Source organism: Tyto alba, unplaced genomic scaffold (genome assembly GCF_018691265.1).
Source record: "Tyto alba isolate M040663 unplaced genomic scaffold, T.alba_DEE_v4.0 Super-Scaffold_27, whole genome shotgun sequence".
Classification (NCBI taxonomy): Eukaryota; Metazoa; Chordata; class Aves; order Strigiformes; family Tytonidae; genus Tyto; species Tyto alba.
In genome coordinates this window covers 2,490,082-2,510,661 of record NW_024881301.1, presented here as the reverse complement: position 1 = coordinate 2,510,661, position 20,580 = coordinate 2,490,082, and the positions used below count along the sequence as shown (strand labels likewise).

At 41.1% G+C, this 20,580-nt stretch overlaps 1 protein-coding gene across 3 annotated transcripts in view; it reads left to right on the top strand.

Annotated features, from left to right (window-relative positions):
- Window positions 1-20,580, top strand: part of SPIDR (scaffold protein involved in DNA repair) — a 202,912-nt gene that overhangs the window by 112,856 nt on the left and 69,476 nt on the right. For all 3 annotated transcript variants that reach the window (XM_042798123.1, XM_042798122.1, XM_033001085.2), the window contains exon 9: window positions 19,373-19,583. In XM_042798123.1, coding sequence (XP_042654057.1) covers window positions 19,373-19,583 — 211 coding nt within the window. The remainder of the gene's footprint in view (window positions 1-19,372; window positions 19,584-20,580) is intronic.

Genomic DNA, 20,580 nt, shown 5'->3' with positions numbered 1-20,580 from the left:
TCACTGATGTTCTCCTTTCTGTTTTGAACCTACACTAAGCATGATTGCCCTCTTAAAATTTGCAGGACTAGTGTAAAGCAACCTCTTGTTCTTTGATTTTCTGTAGCGTATCAGCTACAGTGGGGCAGTAACACTGGTGACCAAAAAAAAACCTGTTTAGTAGCATCAGATACAAGGTTTTGGAGTTAAATTTTCTATTATTACCTTCTTAAAATGTTGTTGCAATCTGAACGGCTGCAATGCAAGATTATTGCACTTTGGAAATGCAGTTCCTGAGTTGCACTGCAGCAGTTTTTATTACAGTGAGCTAAGTGAAAGCGTTGGAACTAATAAGTGTTTTCAGTCCTAGATGTGAAAGTCTTTAATTCGGTTTAGCTTTACCTCAATTTCCTCATGCACTGTCTTTGTCTGATAGAGGCCAATACACCCACGTAACATCTACAAACAGTCAACAAAGCGATGAACTGACAAAGGCATTTTTCTTGAAGACTGGAAAAGGAGGGATTGATATTGCCAAGACACACCGATACTAACAGGCTCGTGGAGCCATATAAATGTGTAATGAGTGAAATGTGAAACTTTATGCTTAAGATTTGGCAGCTGATATCTCCAGTGTGTGTTTCAGTAGACTTTTGTTGAAAATAGGCGTTTTAGATTTGTGTGGTTGGCTTCAGGGGGGAGGAAGGAGTTGGCAGAGTGTCTGGGTGATTAAGACTCTTGCTGTGTGAATAATACATAGCAGAGGTAATAGTTTGATAAAGGTGGAGTTAAAATTCTCCTTAAGCTGTATACCGGGCCCTTAAATACTAAAATATGACTTACGTTGTACTCAGTAACTTTCCCTTTGATGTATGCATCTGAAGACTTACACTTAACCTCATCTTTGTGACTTATCTCCCTGCAAAGTTGAGCAGGCTCAAGAGCAAACACTGCCAAGAGCACAGGCAGGCCATGGGAAGAGCATTGCATTTTCATTTGTATGCATAACCTTCTCAACATTTATTTCTGTGAAAGCTGCAATTTCAAAAATAAGATTGTCTGAACAAATACTGACAATTGCTTTTCTTCTTTGTTGTGTTCTAATGGCATGAACCTAAGTACTCAGTTCAAGAATCAGCCACCCTTGTGTTAAAAGTCAGTAAGAATCTGGAGTCAACCCTTAAGTGAAACAGGCAGATGTTATTTTCTTCACAACTTTCAAGTTTCAATCATACAAATATAGTAGGATCAAAAATTAAGAGAAATTGCAGAAACAGTCATAATGCAAATCCTGAACTTCTGATTTTTGTCAGACAAAAAAGTAATTTCTAGTTCGTGGTATTCGGTTGCATTCCCAAAAGAAGAATTCCCACAAAAGGCCGTGTAACTGAATGAGTACAAAAATGTGATAAACCAAGCACTCTTCTATTTGCCATCAGGCATCATGAGGCTTATCCAATTGTTAAAAATTTGGGTTTCTTTTTTGCATTGGAGCAGGTAAACTCTGATTCAACCTCTCTGTATAACTTCCCATGGTTATAAAAAAGGCAGCACTGTGGTAGAACCTGGGGCTGTGGTAAGGCAAAGCACTCCTACCTGTACTGTGTATAGCCATACTAGTATGAAAATCCCTAGGGTTACCTATGCCTCTAAGACTTAGATTTTATTGCATTATATTAATTTTGTTCTGTAAAGTAGTAATTTTGTGGCTGATTTACATTTTGTTTATAAAGTAAAAATGAATTATTTTGATTTTGTTTCCTAGGCACCAAATAACTCCAACCGAAATCTTGCCAGCATAACTGATTAGCCTTGTAATAGCATCTTTGAGATATTAATGTACGCATTACCTTATCTTGTGCTTTATCTGACCTTTATCTGTTGATTTTAATATCCTTTGTGGTTGCTAGTGACGTGTTTTTGTTGCAGACAGTGAGGGATTTTGGCTCCTGTTTATTTCTCTGGTTTATCCCCATTCAGTCTGTTCTGTCCTCTCAAAGAAATAACTGCATTAAGCAGAAAAAAACAAGGTGATAAACCATAGCCCAGAAGCACGACAGGAGTCGCGTCTGCTTGAAGTGTTCAGAAAGCATCCTGCGAGCTGCAGCTACAGTTTCCACTCTAATGTGGATTGACAGTGAAAAACTAAATTGCTCATCCTGAACAAATGCAGAAGAATCCTTTTCACCCCTTTCCAGCATAATTTAGATCTCTGTGGTTTGTGTAAAGTATTTACCTAGGATAAAGATGAGCCGTTGCACATGCTTGCAGCTTGCACGGCTTGGGTGCTTGTGATTCATATCACTAAACCAGTAGAAAACTAATCGGAAAATAAATGGGAAAAAAAAAAAAAATGGAGAAGGGGGAAGAGTATGACTTTTTGTTGTTCTACTGCATTAAATTGGCTCAGCAGGACGAAGCATATCCTAGAGCAGCAGAGAGGCAAAAGGCAGAAAGACAGAGAGGCAAGCGGTTTCAGCTGCAGCGAGTCTGCCGGCGGTGCAGCTGGTCACCCGCTCACGCCTCCGTCTTTGCTGGAAATCGTTGCCCCATGCCAGCAGATAGCGGCGATGAATGTCTGAAGGTCCTTCATGTGCATTAGCGTGAAATCTGAGAGCCGAGTGGAAACTGATGGTTTAAGGCAGTTCGTGCTAACCTGGCTGGCTTTGCGCTGAAAGGGTTAGAGCTCTGCGGCAGGGGTGGTGAAGGCCTGGCGGTACCCGGTGCTGAGCAGCTGCGAGGTGACCCTGCAGCTGGGTCTACAAGAGAACGAACTGGTTACAGCACACCATATGCTCATGGATGTGTTACAGTTCTTGGCTGTATGGCCATGACTACGACCTCGCTGTATCTGCTGTGTTGTTTGCTTCTTCAGAGCCACTTGTGCGTTTTCTGCGTGGGGCTGTGCTGAGCACCGGTGTTAATCCCGGTTGTGCAACCGTTTGTCAGTTTAGCTCCCAAAGTTTGGAGATATGTAGGAGAACGTGGAGTGTAATTTTTCTACGTGATACCATTCTAGTTTCTCAGTGGGTGTTTTTCTTCATGCATGACATCTGATTTGGCTTTCAGGGACACGAAAAAAAACCTGTGTGGTTTCTCTGTGAGTGATTTAGTTCAGTTTTCCTGCAATTCCACTACAGCGTTCTCATGGCTGAAAAGTAAAAGAAAGCAGAAGTAAGAGTGGAGATCTCTTAGCTGTATCTCTCCATCCACAAAAGCAGGTGATGAGAGGACCTCCCTCTTCACAGCATCGAGGAGACAGAGATGCAGATCTCCCTCTTGTGCAAGAGGTACATGTAATTACAGGAGGCAGGGAGCAGTTTGTAGTAAGGTTTCATTATGATTTTTCACAACCCAGTGAAGCCTCCGGTGCTGTGACGATGGAGTTTGCCATGCTGAAAGCAGCTGATGCTGTAAGACCCTCTGCAAAACTCATCTCTCCTGCTTTGGTAAGGGGATTGCCAGGTTACAGCCTGCCCCTTGCTGTGCTGGCCCTGCATGAGTGGCGTGGCAGGCAGCATGCAACTCCAGGCACCAGTGGTACAGCTGTGCAAGTACGGGACCCTAATCCTTCTGTAGGAAACAGGGAGAAGGAAATTGGCACTTCTGGAATGTATCTCCTCTCCTCTTAAGGTCCTACAATGAACCTCATTCCGAAGTCGTTTGTTTCTGCTCATCAACTGTAAAGAGAGTCTAGGGGACCAGTGGATAAAGTTAGCTAGATAAATCCCAGTCTTAAATGTCTGATAAATGTTTTAGGCATGGAACATCTCCAGCTATTTACAGATATCTTAGTGTCTAATGTAATGCTTTAAATTTTCCTTCGGACTGTGCTGTTCTACTCACCCATGTGACATAGTATATTTTAAACTTAATTTTATGAGTATACTGTAGCTGAAGTGAGCAGCAAACATTCTTGCCATATACTTAGTACATGTGCTGTATTTTACTTCAGATATACAAATAAATCACTATTTTTATAAGCAACCGTTTTCTTTCTTGGCTCAAATTACTTGGGTGAGCAAGGCTTCTACAATTGCATTTGGAAAGACTGCTGCTTTGTTTATATTTTTCTTCTGTTCACAGATGCACCTAGATTTAAGGTATCATAGAGAAAGAAAGGGCTAATTGTAATCCAGAAAACCTGATAGGCCAACTGTCATCTTGTACTACTGACATGTAGTAGATGTGCTGCAGATCACTTTAGCATGTGAATGTCAGGTTAGTGAGTTCTCCTTAGCACCCAGCCTGAAGAGTTGGCAAACTATAGAATAAACTTATTAACGTAAGCATTTTTTGTTTGGATGCAATGATTATAATTTGTTCTCTTGAAGTATTACATTCATGTTACATCCTGCTCTTAGCAGAGCTCATGGCAGTTGCAATTTGTCAAAATTTGCCTTCTTTATGAACTTTGGTTTTGCTGACAAATTAAATTCAAAATTAAAACAAGAAATTGAGTTTACACTCTTGCTGCCAGGATCCTTCCCCAAAGATGGTTAGCCTAAGCATAAAGTTCTCAGGAGACACTCATATCCTCTTCTTTTACAGGAGGTGTTTTAATGAGCCACCTGAAGGCAGAGAGTAAGCAAAATTACTTCCTTTTTTCCATCACGATTATGACTTAGGCCAAGTGTTTTCAAACAAACATCGGAAGTCTCTTGCTATATTTACAGTTTGGGAGAAGAGCATCCACAGGTACTGTTTTTTCCATGTGTAACTCTTATATCCAGTTTCTGTGAAAAGCATAGAGGTATTGCCATGGCAGAAAACAAACACATACATATATGCCAGTAGATAGAATTGCTCTCATCCAATAATATGTGCCCTGTAGCAACCTTAATCTGGCAGCAAGGAGCACTGAAAGTAAAACTAACTGAAGTGATTTTCGAGGTAAATAGGTGAAGTTAAGGGACAGAGCAAGGGAATTTATTTATTTACTTGCTTATTGTAAATTATCTAAATGGTAATAATTATTTCAAAAAACTGTTTGAAGAATGCGCCAGCCTCTGGAATATTTTCCATATGAGCATGAGATACCGTTGCTATGCTACACATACCTGCGGTCCTCGTCCTGCAGGTCTCTGACCTGCGTTTCCCGTGCACAGGACGCCTGTGCACGTTTGGGAATGGAGCTGAATTACGTCCCTTGGCTGGGGAACCGGACAGTGCTCGTAGGTCTCAATGTCGAAAGCCTTTTTGTCATCCAAGGGTGACTCTGTTCTGCTCTTTCTGGAAGTGTCACCCCTTTCCCTGGCTCAGAGGGGAAGTGTGTGAAGATTTCAGTGCTTGACGGATCCTGAGTGGGACCGTGAGCTCTCAGCCCCATAGAATCTGGTTTTTGTGGCTGCGCCTGTTCAGCTGGCGCTTCGTCATAACACTGTTAATCATAACTCTGCCTTTGAGATCTGGCACCACGGGGTGATGTTCGCTCGTTGTTGGAATACTGAGAGACAGCAAAACAGATGGCAAGAATCTTTCTGAGAAGAAAGTAAAAAAGCAACAACAAAACAAAAAAAGAAGGCAGCATTCAGTACCGAGTCTGTGTTTAGATGGATTTTTTTTTTAATCTTCTCACCTGCAGTGCTCTCTGTATGTCTGAGTCTGTTATGCTAGCAAAAAGATATTATTACCCTTTCAGAAAGTGCAGGACGCTTGATATTGTCCAAGGCTAATTGTGATGGGAGCATGGTAAAGGCTCAGCCTCAGGGAAGGGGATACGAGTGAGCACAGTGGCAGAGTGTTTGCTTAAAAATGTTACTAGCCATTCATTCTGCTGGATGAATTACTAATTTTCAATATTCTTTCCCTATGTTTTCTGATCTAGCACAGCCTTTCTTCCTGTCTGTGCCTACTCAAAAAGTTACAACCACTTTTGCCCTTCATGTGGACCTCGTTACCATTACAATGTTATTAAAATACAACAGTGAGGCAAAAGCAAATCTTGCGCATGCCTGATGGCTGTTAGGCCTGATTTTTGGTGATTAAAGGACCTAAAAAAGGTAGCTGTACAAGTGACTGCTAAGCTGCCACAGGTGTGTTCAGTGTGTATAAAATACCCTCTGACAGCAAGGAAGAGAAACTCCCTGGATGACTTCAAGAGGCTTTCTAAACTAAGGTGTGCTCTCCTGATCAGACACAGCCAGACATTCAGGGTGCCCTGTAAAGGCCAGCCACCTTCTGAAGTGAAAGGGAGAAGGTTTGGGTTAGGAGGGTTTACATCGACGAAGAGCTATCGGGTGGTATGTATTTTGGTGCTCTCTCTTGGGCAGACACTCTTGGGTTTATTAGGGTCTTGCATTTTTTCAAAACTTTTTTTTTTAACCTCTACAGAGTGGACTTAAATAAAAATGGCAGTCCCAGGACAAGTTTATAATAAAATAAAGTGAAATCTGCTTTCATCTCAAGCCTTTCGTGTATTCCGTGATGAGTTTATAAAATTAGGGATTTGTATACTCATATACATAGCCATGCAGAAATACATACCTTTATTACTGTCATCACACGATTGGTTGTGGCCAGTCTATGGCGGTAAAAAGTATTATACTGAACACTGTCACAATGGGATGAGCTTGAGACATACTAAAAATGCACATAATGTTTAACTGCTTTTCACAATCTGCTTTTCTGTGAGGCTATGCCTTTATTGGCATGGAGGCAAAATGTGGTGGGTGTGATGAACAGACCAGCCCTATCAGATGAGATAGTAGTTCTGCCTATCTGGGTACCCTATCTCCAGGAGCGCGTGTTGAGGGGAGAATAGAAGGACCGGGCAAACACAGGCAGATTCTCTCCTGGATTAACCTGCCAGCGTTCAGCAAACTTTAGGTCAAGGACTTCCAAGGACAGAGGTTGCGTTTCTGCGCTTTGCAGTATTTCTTTTAAAATGCACTTCGGCAAGTTTTATGGGAAGGACAGTAAGTTAGATTCACTTTAAAATAAGTGCTCCTGTAGTTGAATCGGGCTTTGAAATGAGATTCTGTAATGCTGCTTGGCTCTGTATAGCTCATTGCCCAAACAATATCTGAATGATGAAGCTGTGTTTAAATAAGATTCTTTATAAGATTTTCAGCCCACATGTACATGTAACCACAATGTAGAAAACAGATATGAATGTTTTGGCAGACACTTAAAGAGGGTGGTGGTGTAGGAATTTGGAGGACAACAATGATAAAGAAGAAGTGGAAAGACAAGTGATCTGGGGGTAAGGTTCTCTAAAGAAAAAAATCATATTCTCTCCCCAGATTTAGGACACTGGTTTTTGGGTTTTTTTTGCTGTGTACATTAGTCTCACAGGTGTAAGGCTGTGGAAGGCAAGTCTAAAGTGCATGCCGTTCACCTTCTCAGCAGTTAGCCAGAGGGACTGCTGACAGCTTTAGCCAAAGGCCAAGGGATCGGTCTCTCTCCTCTGAGACAGCAGCGCTGTTCTCTGGCGGGCGTCCCGGGGGTGCTGGAAAGCAACGCGGTCTGCACAATCTCTCTGCCTCTTGACCAGAGACAGTCAGGGTCACAGACGTGAATATTATCTTTGTGACGCTTCAAGCAAGCAAACAGATAATATTTTTTTTGAAAGGAATGTTGCATGCAGTCAGTTGAACGTAAAAATGCCGTGTCAGATCTTTCAAGAGCTGTTCCCTTGGGGGGATGTTGCGCCAGCTCTCCCGCCCCACCAGGGCAGGGGAAGGCAGGGAAGGGAAGGGAGCGCACACGCATGTGCATGCACTTCTGTGTGTATGTGCACGCACATGCTAGAGTCACAGAATGGCCTCTTTTCCCTTGATGAGTCCCTTGTGTCTTCCCTCTGATGTTAACCAAGCCAGGGAACTCCTCTTTTTTCCTGTATCGTAGTCCGGGAATCATGCCCTGGACATTCTTTCAGCTGAGGACATTTACATACAGGAAATCAGCCCAAAGACTCCTCTTCAGACAGTATTTGTCCTAGACAGTTTTGCACTGGTTTCAGGTATGCTGCTTTTTTGTTTGTTTTTTAAGCAACTGGTAAAGAGGAAAGTGCAGAACACAAGTAACTTTGCTTTAAAAACGGATGTATAAATATGTGTTAAGATACAATATCCTAAATATATTTACTTGCACAACTTAAAGCAAGAGTATGCTAGTTTTATTGCACTTATATATGTTTTTTTCCACGTCCTGTTTAGTGATGCAGTTGAGTGAGAGAATAATTTGTACTTAGATCCATCTTGAATTGCATGTGAATTCAAGTGTGAAGCTCTCTCCTGGCTTGCAGAGTGCCAGCACCCGGAGGAGCAGTTGGGGAAGGGCCCCGCAGGGTGGCTGCAGGCCAGGGTGCGCTCCTTGGGAAAGGAGACTAAGAGAAGCCAGCCCTTGGCCTGGCTGAGCAAGAAGGAGCCTTTCAAAAAACCAACCAACCAACCAACCAAACAAACAAATAAGCAAGCAGGGAAAGTCTTGTCACCAGGGGGGGAAAAATGAAGAATTTCGGCTTGCGTAGGGGTGAGTATCAGCTGGCACAGACATATTTCTGTTGGAGTTAGAAGATGGTTTCTTACCCGTAGTACTTCAGTTGTAGGGGGAGTAGTCAGGAGGAAAGGCAGGTAGCTTTGCCGGAGCCTGATCGCTGTGTCAGAGATTTTTTTTTCTCCTGGTTTTGCTTGTGATAGCACGTGGCTCGACTCAAAAACAAGGGCCGGTTTGATCCTGTGTACGTAGTGTAAAGTCTGGCATACTGTACAGGGATAGTGTATTTGCTGTTATTTTAGTGACGGTACATGTCGAGTGAAAAGCGTAGAAAAGTAAAACAAGATGCATGATGATTCCTTTATAAGGAGTCAGTCAGCAGTCTTTCTATAGGATCATAATTCTCAGGTTTTCAAATCTGGCTGCAAAATCCCTGCTTCTGAAACTTGGTACGTAGCTTCCAGGCCTGAGAATAGGGATGCCATCCTTTGTTAAACCATATGGGATATATTTAAGCCCCTGATTAGCTTACAGTTGGGAAATGTGTGTGTAGGTGAGTTGTTTCACCCTTTATTGTGTAAACACTTCTCCTTACCGGCTAATTTTGCTATTGTTTTTGGAATGTCATTCCCACTTTAAAGTTCAGGGTTTTTGCTTTGCCAGGGCCAAGATTTCTGTGATGGCACACCTTCTCCCTTCTGTTTCTCTCACCTGTTTTCTCCAAAACCTGTATGTTTTCACAGGTGTTTTTCCACCCCATCAGAGTCTTTTTTTCTGCTCTTTTTGTCAGGGGAGAGCTGGGTGCAATAGTGACAGATGCCTGTACTCCAAAATGCTACTTTCCCCTGGAAGTGTTTTGCTTCTGCAGAGCCCGTTAGCTGCAGTGGGTTGCCCAAGAAACGGACCTTCATGTGTGACCATATGTCACCCCCTCATTGCTGCCAGGACTTTTCTCAGTTTTTAACGTTTGTTGATGGCCCTCTGTTTTGGTGGGTGTGTTTGCATCAGGCTTGTGGAAGTTTTACTGTGTTTATCATAGTGCTTCAAGCAATGACTCAGGTTGCAATTCTGTTTTCTTAGGTCCTCTAGGAAAATACAGATCTCATTCTTGTTCCAAAAAAGTTGCTCTTACGTTTTATTTCTGTAATGATTTGTGTGGTGTTTTCCCCCTTCTTTCAACTTGGCTTATAATTAGTTTCAAGGAGCTGTATTAATATGACTATGCAACACAGAGAATTGTGGTAGGTAAACTTGGCTTATTGGGTTGGTAGATGTTGAAGTATTTTAAAAAAACATAAAAGCGGAGCTGTGTGTACTTTTTTTTTCATAAATAGTAAGGGCTTTCATCTTCACACCATACCTCTGTAATTTCCTTCTCTCTGAAGCAGAAAAGACTGTTTCCTTCTAGAAATAAATATTCTTTGTAACAGAAAAGTGAACCTAGAACATGATGACACTGTGTAGCCTCTGGAGGCTAATGGGATCACAAAAAAGCAATCCAGGGGTTCATCCATCTCACTGCATTATTGAGTCTGCTCTGCCGAGTCACCAGCCCTCTTACATGAATCAGAAAAAGGAATTCAGGCACGTAAGAATAGTGTGAAATTTCTCCCAGATATCATCTGATGGCTAATTGCCGTTACAACTGCCCAGTGAAATAAAACAAACCTAAAGTTAAGCAGTGGCCTGGAGACCACCAGGATAAGATTTCAATATTAGAATAAGAAGTTTTTGCTTGTTCTGTACAAGTATGTCTTTAAAGTAATACAGAAGTATTAAGATTGCTCTGGATTCAAAAAAAAAAAAAATTAAAAATAGACAATGTTAAGGAGAATGTTGAATTTAAATGTTATTTCTCAGAGGGTTTTTCCTTCTTTTGCCTGTGAGAGAGCAATGCCATAGAATCCATCTACTGTGATTTAATGGAGAAGATACGTATTATTACATACAAGCAAAATGAAGGGCTGAAAGTAGTTCTGGTAAGTGATAGCTTTAAGTACATACACTATTGAGGGCTGTTTTCCACCCTGAAATGGAGAAAGGTATTTTGTTTATCACAGAAGAGCAGTGTTTCCATGGCAGGCTGAGCCACTGGGTTTCCCTTACACTGGAAGTTTCACTCAGGCTGTGTCTGCACCAGGATGTTTCAGTAAAAAAGTTCCCACTCTGGCCGGTAGCGTTGCTATATCTTCACTGATGGCTGTGGTGGGTGGATTACTGCAGGCAGGACTTTGCCTAAAACAGATTTTTGTGGTACCTGCTTTATCCACACTGCCTTTACCTTTGCTACACATTTATCAATGGCAGCAGCAAATACAGTGAAAAAAAATGATTTTTTTCTCAGCTCAGTGAAGCTGAAGGGGACCACAGCGCAGGTAAATTTGGTCTACAACCTGCCTGAGGACCTCCGGAGCTCTGCATGGCAGCTCTCTGTGCCGGGGGTCCCGCCTTTTCCTGGTGCTGCTCACCAAGCCCCCCGGGCTGCTGCCCACCTTCCTGCTGAAACAGGGTTGGACCAGCTCAGAGAGTCTTCTGCTTCGCCGTTGTGCTCTGTGGCCCTAAGCAAGCTCTCGCTACCTTTTGTCATCCCCTTTGTGTTTTCAAAGAGCCCAGAACTACTGCTACCTTCAGCTACTCTCCCTGTACTAACGTGCTGATAGCACGGGAGTTGACTGTGTAAGAAGTGACCTCACCAGGCCAGACCAGTATTTGGTGTTGCTCCATGTCCTAGCCAAGAAACAACAGGAAATTTTTGGCCCAGAGATGAGTTCCAGACCAAGAGAGGAGTACAAGAACAAGTCTGATGGGAGTTTTTTGGTTGTTTTGTAGTTGTGATTTGTTTTGGTTTTTTTTTTAATACTAGCTTTAAAAATAAAATACTTAAATAAAATCAAGCATATGCATATATTGAGCTGTCTTTTTAAGTACTAGAGTTTGCTCAGGTATAGTTATTTGTTCTTGCTGTTGTGCATGTGAAGACACTTGTGAGCACGTATGCAAGCAAGGACTCGTAAAGAGTCTTTGCCAATAGCAAATGCCAAACCTCTATGGGAGAAAAGGCTATTGTTTGTAATAATCTCTACAAAACATTGAACAATGTGTTCTAAAATGGAATTTATTTGTTAAAGTTTCTCCGATAATCCTCCAAACTTGAACCAACCAACCAAGTACCCTGACTCTCCATATCTTGGTCAGAAATTCTGAGCCCAAGTTCTTCACTCTAACACGTGGCCCTCAGATGCTTGGGTGGGTATTTGCAGAGCTCTTCTGGCCTGAGAAGCAGCTTCTGATACCTCAGGAGTGGTGATGCTGTGTAACGGTGGCAGAGTGGCCACACTCCTTGCCTTTCCACCACAGGCAGAGGAGTTGTTGGTGTAACCTGTTGCCTCAAATGTCCATTGCGTCATGGTGCCTACAAAGGAAATAAAGAAGTGGACACCTCCTGTACAACAGGACATCGTGCAGGTTTCCTCCCTCTTCAATGGCACGCTGTGGTCCTCACAGTTCTATGGACAGGGGAATATGTTTGTCCTCCTATAGAGTGCTCTGGAACTAGGGCTGGAGGAAGGATTTGACCTCTCTCAGTAGGAAATTGCAGCTAAATGCAAAGTGCACATATAAAATGATGGACTCTGGATTGTTAGTATCTGAGAATGTGATTTGAGTGTTCTGATAGCTTCATTAATATGTCAGCTCAGTTTTCATCTAATGATCAGAAAAAGATAGCGAATGGTAAGACTTACTAGAAATGGAGTCAGAAACATCATGATGTCACTGTAGAAATTCATGGTGCATTTTTAGGTTGGAATCTCAGTCTCCTGAATCAAAAATGTGTAGCAGAAGTGGGAAAATAACAGAGAAGAGTGACAAGGAGAGATACGGAGCAGCTTCCCTGTGAGAAATGACTAAGATGACTAGGGCTCTTCACCTTGAAAAAGCAGTGGCTGGGAGAGGATGTGATAAAGGTCTGTATTAGGAAGAGTGTCGAGAAGGATGATGGTTCACTGCCTCTTAAAAGCAAGAAGTGGGGGGCAGCAATGTAACCACCAGGTGACAGATCCAAACAAATAAAAGGAAGTGGTTTCTCACGTGCGTGCAATTGGACTGTAGAGCACTGTGGATACTGCAGGATGTTGTGGATGCTGTAAATGTACAAATGGTCAAAAAGCAGGCACATAAGTTCCTGGAAGAAAAGTCCACCAAGACTTTGTTAACTACAAAGATACTACTTCTGCCTCAGGAAGTCCCTAAGCTGAAAGTTATTAGAGAATGGTCTGGAGAACTTTCACTAGGTGCTTGCTTTTATTTTCAGACTTCTTCAAACATCTGCTGTTTGCTGCTGTAAGCTGGAGTATGGGGTAGATGGGCCTCCGATCTCACAACCACTATGGCCATTTTTGATCATCTCTTAACATTCACCACAAGTTTTAATATGATGTCACTTTGCAGTTTGCTTGCTTCCCTTTTTTTGCCTTTCAGAATCCCTCTGACATATCCCTGGACTTTCTGGTGGCTCTGGCCATCTTCCCTCAGCCACCTCAAACCCTACGTGCAGTTTAGCACTGGGAGCAGAGAGAAGAAGTCATCTGAGTAACGAGCTCCTGGCTAGTCAGACACAAGTTGATATATGGGGTAAACACACAGATTGGAATTCTTTCATAACATCTTGATTATGAAAAGATAACCACGATATTTATATCTCCCTGGTTATTTGTAACACCCTCATACTGTGTGGGGGGGAGTGTTTTTGTTTTGGTTTGGTTTTGAAGCAACTTTCTTCTTTAATGCTTTATTGTGTGGGGGTTTTTTAACAATAGAACTTTACATCTTTTAGAAGTTGTCTTGTGCTCAACTTATACGTTAGGTATTAAAAAAATCTCAGCATCATAGTTGGAGTAGATTTTTAGCAAATTCTCTCAAAAGTATTATCTCAATGTGCTCAGGAGATTGTTCTCGTGCCAGTTTGTACATAAGCACAGCCTGTGAGTGGAATTTTATATTTGGTGGTGCCAAAGGTTAAGCTTTGTCATGATAAATTGTCGTTCAGAATGCTAGCAATTTCAGGTGCTTTCTTCGTAGTTGAAGCAAGTGGCTGGAGAGCTCTGAGAAACTTACCTACTTTCCAGTCTTGGTAAATCCTGGTTTTACAGTAATTTCCTGGAGGTGGGTGGGATTTGCTTGATATCCATCTGTGCTTTCCTACATCAGAAGACATGTGCATCCTCTTCAGTTTGCACTCAGTGTACCTCCCTGCAAAGGTGAGAGCGCTGGGTGTGTGATATAATAGTGCATAATGTTAACCACAAGCTTTTTATAGCAGAGCTCTTCTTAAATGTGAAAATTTCCATACAACTTTTTTTTGTGTTACAGGGTGTCACATTTCAAACGGCAGTACTATGGCAAGCCAGTGGTTAGTTTATATGATTACTTTGAAATTAGTAAAATGATGTAGTGATAAAAATGTTGGCTTTGTATGCCAAAATTTCTTGCTGGAGTGATTTCTTAGGTTTACAAGTAATTTCGTTTAAAAGTATAATATTATTTTGCAGTAAGAACTTATGCTGATGCTGCAATAGGGGACGTGTTTTGTTTTGATTTTTTTCATTAATTGTGGTGTCTTACTAATTTCCCCTGAGTTTGCTTTTTACCTAAGGTTGAGTGTCAAATGCTAACAGATTGGGTTATAACAATATATACATTTAATAGCAATGTATTCTTTTCATTGTGTGTTGTATTAATGGAATGAGTCCTCAGATAAAATATTTTTCCAGTAGAGGAACAAACCAAATATCTAGCTGCTCACAAATAAAGTACACCATACTCTAAAAGTAGATGTTTTAGACATAGCTTGAGTAGCATCTTATTGTTACATCTTCTGCAGAGCTGATATTCTGAGGTGCTGAAGCTACATTTCTTTGGAAACCTGACACAGCTGAGAGTTGTATATTTGACATACATGACTCTGTAGATTGGTGTAGGTGGTTAATACTATGTGGAGAAAATGGTACAGTCAGTCTTCAGTACTTGTCCCACAATAAACTGTTGCTTTGAATAAGATAATTTCAAAGAGCGACATATCAGCCGATTTTTGTTTTCTGTCTTTGAGTTTGGGGCAGAGGAAGAAGTTTTGCATTATGAAAGTGTGAGCTCACACAGTATTCATACAGATTGTTCAAGTGATGGTAAATGACGCTGATGGAGGCTCACACACAAGTGGTGAATTGCCCACTCAAGGATGAAAATTCTGTGTTTGGGCAATCTCTAATCACAACAGAAGGTAGATCTATTCCCAGTGGCTTTTTGATTTGGGCTACATATTGGGAAGATAGGTATTATCCTTGGGTGGTAGATGGGCAGAGATCTGTATGGACTTGGGAAATTTGGGGGTGATTATTATTATTATTATTACTACTACTATTACTACTACTTTGGCACTCGGGCATTTCTTTGACATGTTACAATTTTTCACAGGTAAAACATTACAGATGGCACTCAACCCCAAACGAGAGGCATCATGAGCAACTTCCTCCATACTGGATAAAATAAGTGATTCCTAGGAAGTTGGGGATAGGCCCTGTGTGTTGTTCCTATGGGGGACAATTCCCGGTGCTTCTGGGCAGCAGTGTAAGGCTCTGGCACACTCTTATCCTGCATGTACTACTAGTGTTCTATTTGGTGGGCATTAAACCTTCTTTACGCAGAAATCATTGTTCTGAGACTTGAAATTAGCCCGTTCCATAATTACAGTGCATATTGTAGGTCGTAGAAATGTTAGTGTTCAGTTAACGCAATGCACTCTTCAAAGAAATGCTCTAGGCATTTTACACTTTGTAAAAGAAAAGAAAAAAAAAAAGCCCAATAAAATACCCAGTGAGAGCAAACAAAAAAGTCTGTTCTCTAATTTAAAGTGATCCAGAGTCATCTCGAGTTCATGAACCAGCAGCACCGTTTGATGTCAGCAGAACTGAGCGGAAACGTGTGGTTTGTGAGCTAGCTGCTGCCATGGAGTCACGACTTCTCGCTGTCTGAGCCTGTGGACGGGCTGCGCGGGGCAGACCGCAGTGCAAACCTGCCCACCGCTCCGCAGCAGGAGTAAGACCCTGCCTCAAGCAGAAACTTCAGCTACTTTACACCATGCCGTGCTGTGAGTTTCTGCAGTGATCCGTGTCTCGGGTGGTGACAGACCACGATTTAAGGAGAAGTCTCCTGCTTCTCCTCTGCCAGATAGCCATTTCATCACAGGAGGGAGGAAGAGAAAAAGCAAGCTACCTCCTCGGATAGAGAAGCAAACTGCTGCTCAAAAAGAAAAAAAAAAAATAACATTATTGCCTCATGTTCCTTTAGCATGTGACCAGCTACGGCAACTGCTGATCGTCTACATACCAGGAAAAAAAATGCCCTGTAGTGTAAAAAGTTCACAGTCTCTACTTCAGGTCATTACAAACAACCTTTCCTCTACAGGCAGTTATTAAGGAAGTCGACGACTAATCCAACATTTAAAAATACTTTGCTGAGCAAGAAGAAAATCAGAGAGTACAGGAGAGGTTTTTGGGTTTTTTAAGTCTGTAGTGAATTTTATTTCCATTGTCTCTGTGTCATTTGCTGAATGAGACAATGTGTCTCATTCCTTGAAAATAAGCTTTTAAATATAATGAGGCAGATAAATAGAAAAGAAGAAACTGAAGAGAGGTCACAGAAGACTTGAAATGCCCATTTAACACTTTATGTGTTAAGAGGATGCTGTAGACTGCACTCTGCATCCTGCACAGTAGGGCTACTTCTGGCTGTAGAGCATCTGCAGCTGGAACAGATGCAGAAGGTTGAGGGGATCAGTTATGGTCTCAGGCACAGGGGCAACACTTGCACCTCAGGACCGCAGGGATTGCTTGGGGAAGTGATTTTGTCTTTCCCCAACTGTTCCAGCTTGATAGGCTTTCTTTGCCCTGGTCTGTATCTTTCAAGCAGAGAAAAAGAATTAAGGGGTGGGTGTGTGTTTCTAACATGGTTGCCTTTGTTGCAAAGAGAACAGTATGAGCAACATGCAATGGCAATGCAGCGTTTTCTGCCACGGTGATGATCAAAATTCCCATCCTGCAGAGCTTATTTGAGCTAAGCAATACTAGGAAGAATTTCTGGAAAAGGACAGAGTTTTCATTCCATTAATTCATATTATATTAATAATGCTGTTCTTCATATTGAAGAATATATATGTAAAAGCTTGGAAATAATATAATAAATACAATATAATATAATACTTAATATCATATATTTTAAAATATTTTATATAGAGAGAATATACATATATCTTATTTCTATGTATCTGTATATAAAAATATAAAGTATTTCCATTTAGCCATCCACCTGTACACAAAATAGTAAGCTTATTACCAACTTTTTTCTTATTTCAATTGCTTATTATGTCTATTTATGGTCCTTTTAATTTCCTGTTGAGAGGTATCTATACACTGAGAAATAGGGAAGATTTAAGTAGACTGCTGTGATTATACCTCTGACCTAGCCAAAGAGTTATTGCTAAGTCTGTGGTCACCTGTGCAGGTCTGACAGAAATGATTCCTTAAGGAGAGTGTTTTTAGTGAACTAGTTGCAAGTAAGAAATGGGGGGCTTCTCCTGAAAGTGTCCCTTTTTTGCTTTGTGGAAATGCCAAGTTGCCGTTAATTTATGCATTACTCATGTAAAGATATGATAGAAACTGAGCCGAGAAAGGTTTTGGTGGTTATAAAAGTACTTGAGGCATGGAATGCATAGGCATAGCAAAACTGTGGTACATGCAATTTGGGTATCAGTAAAACCTACCTGCCTTAAAAAAGTAAAAAGCTGATCACATATCTGCACAGGAAAATAAAAACAAAACCATAAACCTCAGAGTTCCTGCGAATGATTTGCTACTAACGTCAGTATTTTTTTAGAGAATGAGATGATTTAGATCAAGCAAACATTCTTCTGACATTAGTGACGTAACAGTCTCGTGTTCAGAGCGATTTCCTGTTTACTTTGGGTCTGAACACAGACGTATTAAGACAGTAGGTGCTAAAATTTTCATTCCACATCTGCATATAAAGACAGCTCAAACTGTTTTGAGTTCTCTAGCAAACTATGTATACATTTTTATTCTTTAGAAAAAAGGGGGTAGTGACAGTTTAAAAATCTCATAAAATCAGAGATGCCTTGGTTTGCTGACCAAGCTAATTCCTCAGTTTTAATCCTGTAATGAAGAAAATTATCAATGTCAGTTTGGCAGCCTTGTGAGCTACTGTCATGCTTTTCTTAACTGGGACCTTTGTTAACAAATTCACGTGGAGTCAAGGGACTCAGTGTCCCTTAGGGATGAACTACTGCTTGCTTAGATCTGAAGAGCTCACAGGTGGCAATAAGCTGTCGTGAAATTCAGTACTTAGTTTTATGCTGCACCTTTTCACAAAGTTTCTATCTCAAATCATAACTTCTGTGAGTGTTCACAGGTAACAGCCATACGTCTTTTTTACAATTTATATATATGAGTCATAGTTTTAAGTTGCAAGCTTAGTTTTAAATATGTACTTTTTTTTTCTAAAAGGCAGAGTTCATCTTCCTGTTGCATTATTTTCCTAATTATAAAAAATGGGGATTATATTTAATAATTTACAGCAACTCTTCCTATGCCTTTGAAATTCTGAAGGCATTAATTTCCGTTTCGCTATCCACTCTCTAGAGAGTGAAGGAGTCTGTTATAAAACAGACCATGGTCAAGGTCTTGTATGGACTGAGATCAAAAATAAATATTTTGGAGTGTTTTGTTTTGTTTTCCTTTTTAACTTTGTATGACTGCGTTTTGACAGACAGTGTCATAGTGAAAACTTGCTTCATCTCCGTAATACGGCTGTTGAGCAGTCTAGAGATTGAAGTCCTGAGGTTACTTCTGAACTCAGGTCAGCTCAGCTTTGCTGCCAAGGCAGGAGGCCTTGTTTTACTCCCAAGTGATAAAAATCTAATGGTAGAAAAACACAGCCTGCAATAAAGTCACTAAGTGAATTTTGTTTCTGTTTTGATGGTCCCTAGAAAATGAGATTACTGATTGTTTTTGTTAGCTGACTTCATTAAATCTGTATCCTGCGAATATAAAAAGTGTATTTCTAAATGTGTGATTGTGATACTAGCATGTGAAAAAAATCCCAATATTGAGATGCGCTTTGACATTAAATTATTGTGTGTTTAGAGATACTGCAACCATTACCTTAATCTGCTAGGCGAGAAATTGCTGCATGTGAAGAAGTTAGGGGAATTTACATTGGCACTCAAAACCAAAACTGGATCTTGGAGAGCACATTTACGACAGCAGCAAACACACGGGCAAAACAGCATATGGCATATTGTAGGAGAAGCGTAAGATTTTGCTTTTAGGAAAAGAGAGGAGAAAGAGCAGAAGGAACAGCTCGCTGCTGGCTGCAGCGAGGATGAATTTGGGTCTGTGGGAAGCACTCGCCAGAGAGGGATGTCCGGGTCTGCAGGGGCCAGGCTGGGTCCAGCAGAGCCAGTGCTCTGAATTAACACAAAGCAGGATTAAGGATCTTGCGTTCACGGCTTTTACCTCAGTACCTGCACGCAGGGGTTCCCGGTGCTCTTGGCTCTGCGCTGGAGACACCAGGTAGTGCTCGTGTGAGGCCAGACGGGGTTCACGGGGCTCCTCGGCTCAGCCGGCGTCCAGGTGTAAGTTGTCCCTGGCTGCGATGGAGCTCCGCTCGCCCAGGGCTGTGCCCGAGCTAACAGGGCTGATCCGAGCTGAATACATCTCTGGGGTGGGTTATTTGCAATTTGGATAGCACACCTTTGAGTGTTTTAGTGGCTACCGTAGGAAAAAAATGGGAGAGGAACACAACACAACACACATTTTAAAACCGTGCTTACCAGTAGTTTAACCTGTAATGATTTGGTGCCACTTAAATTATTCTTTTCCAGGCAAAAACTGCTTCTCAGAAATGCAGCTGTTCCTGTTATCATGAATACGTATTTTAGTCAGAAGGTGCTGCTCGGTGAACATTCAGAAACAAGAGAGCAGACGTACGGCCTTACAAAGATGCTTATTAGGAAGAATATTGTATCTTTGGCACAGACGTTCAGACTGGATGATCTGGATGATGAGTTACACCAGGAATCTTCAGATAACCAGGTAAGGTCCGTTTGGTTCACAGTTTAGCACTTGGTAAGAAGTTGGTGACCAGATGTTTGGAAATAGTAACAAAAATAAAAATTTTAAATTACTGACCTGTTCAGTTTTCCCTCTCATTTAGCCAAGGCTGAATAAGATGCAGTGTTTATTTTAATAATATTTTCTTAGCAGAGGCTTTTGGCCCATCTAGATGCTGAACTGCTGTGAGGTTATTCTGCTGAAGTCTCACTACTGTGCTGAATAGTAATTATAGCTTGGTTTTTCATTGATTTTTCTCTTATTCTTTACAGTTGAATAGCTAAGCTTTATTTGAAATAAAATCTGTTTTCTGCAAACTCACTCAAGGTATTATTTAAAATAAACATTCCCGTTTTGCACTCCTATTTCTTAACTCATTTCCTGATAGATCCTATCCTTTCGTTAAAGCATCAGTTGGTAAGACCACCTCCCTTCCCTACCCCTTCAGTTTGTTTTCTTTCCTATTTTGACTTTATTTATATTAAAATGACTATTAACTGTGCATGTCTCAAGCTGTGGTTGTACAAGCTGGGAATTTTAAGGGATCTGGTTTTCTGATAGTCTGTGCAAGCACTTTCTGAAAGTAAGGCTCTTGTAAAGGCTTTATATTGGCCACCCAAAATAATTCTTAATTTTTAAGAATTTTTGATGAACAGCGCTGAGTGTCACAGTTTTGTATTTGCTTTTTATATAATTCCCATGATAGGCCTGGGAATGAAAAAATTACATAAATCAAATCCTAATCACCTTTCGTGCTTCAACTCTACCTTATAAAAAGCTTCTACTGTAACACTTGAAAACCAGAACAATTTACTTGTTCCCCTCATAGTTTGTAACAAACAAGACCACTTCATTTAAAACTCAGTAGACAAGTCTTATTGCAACCACTTTGTAGACTAGGGGTAGTGCTGTACCACAATTTTATTTTAAATACTGCAAATTCTCCTTCTCTACTAATGGATAATATGGCACAGTCTGT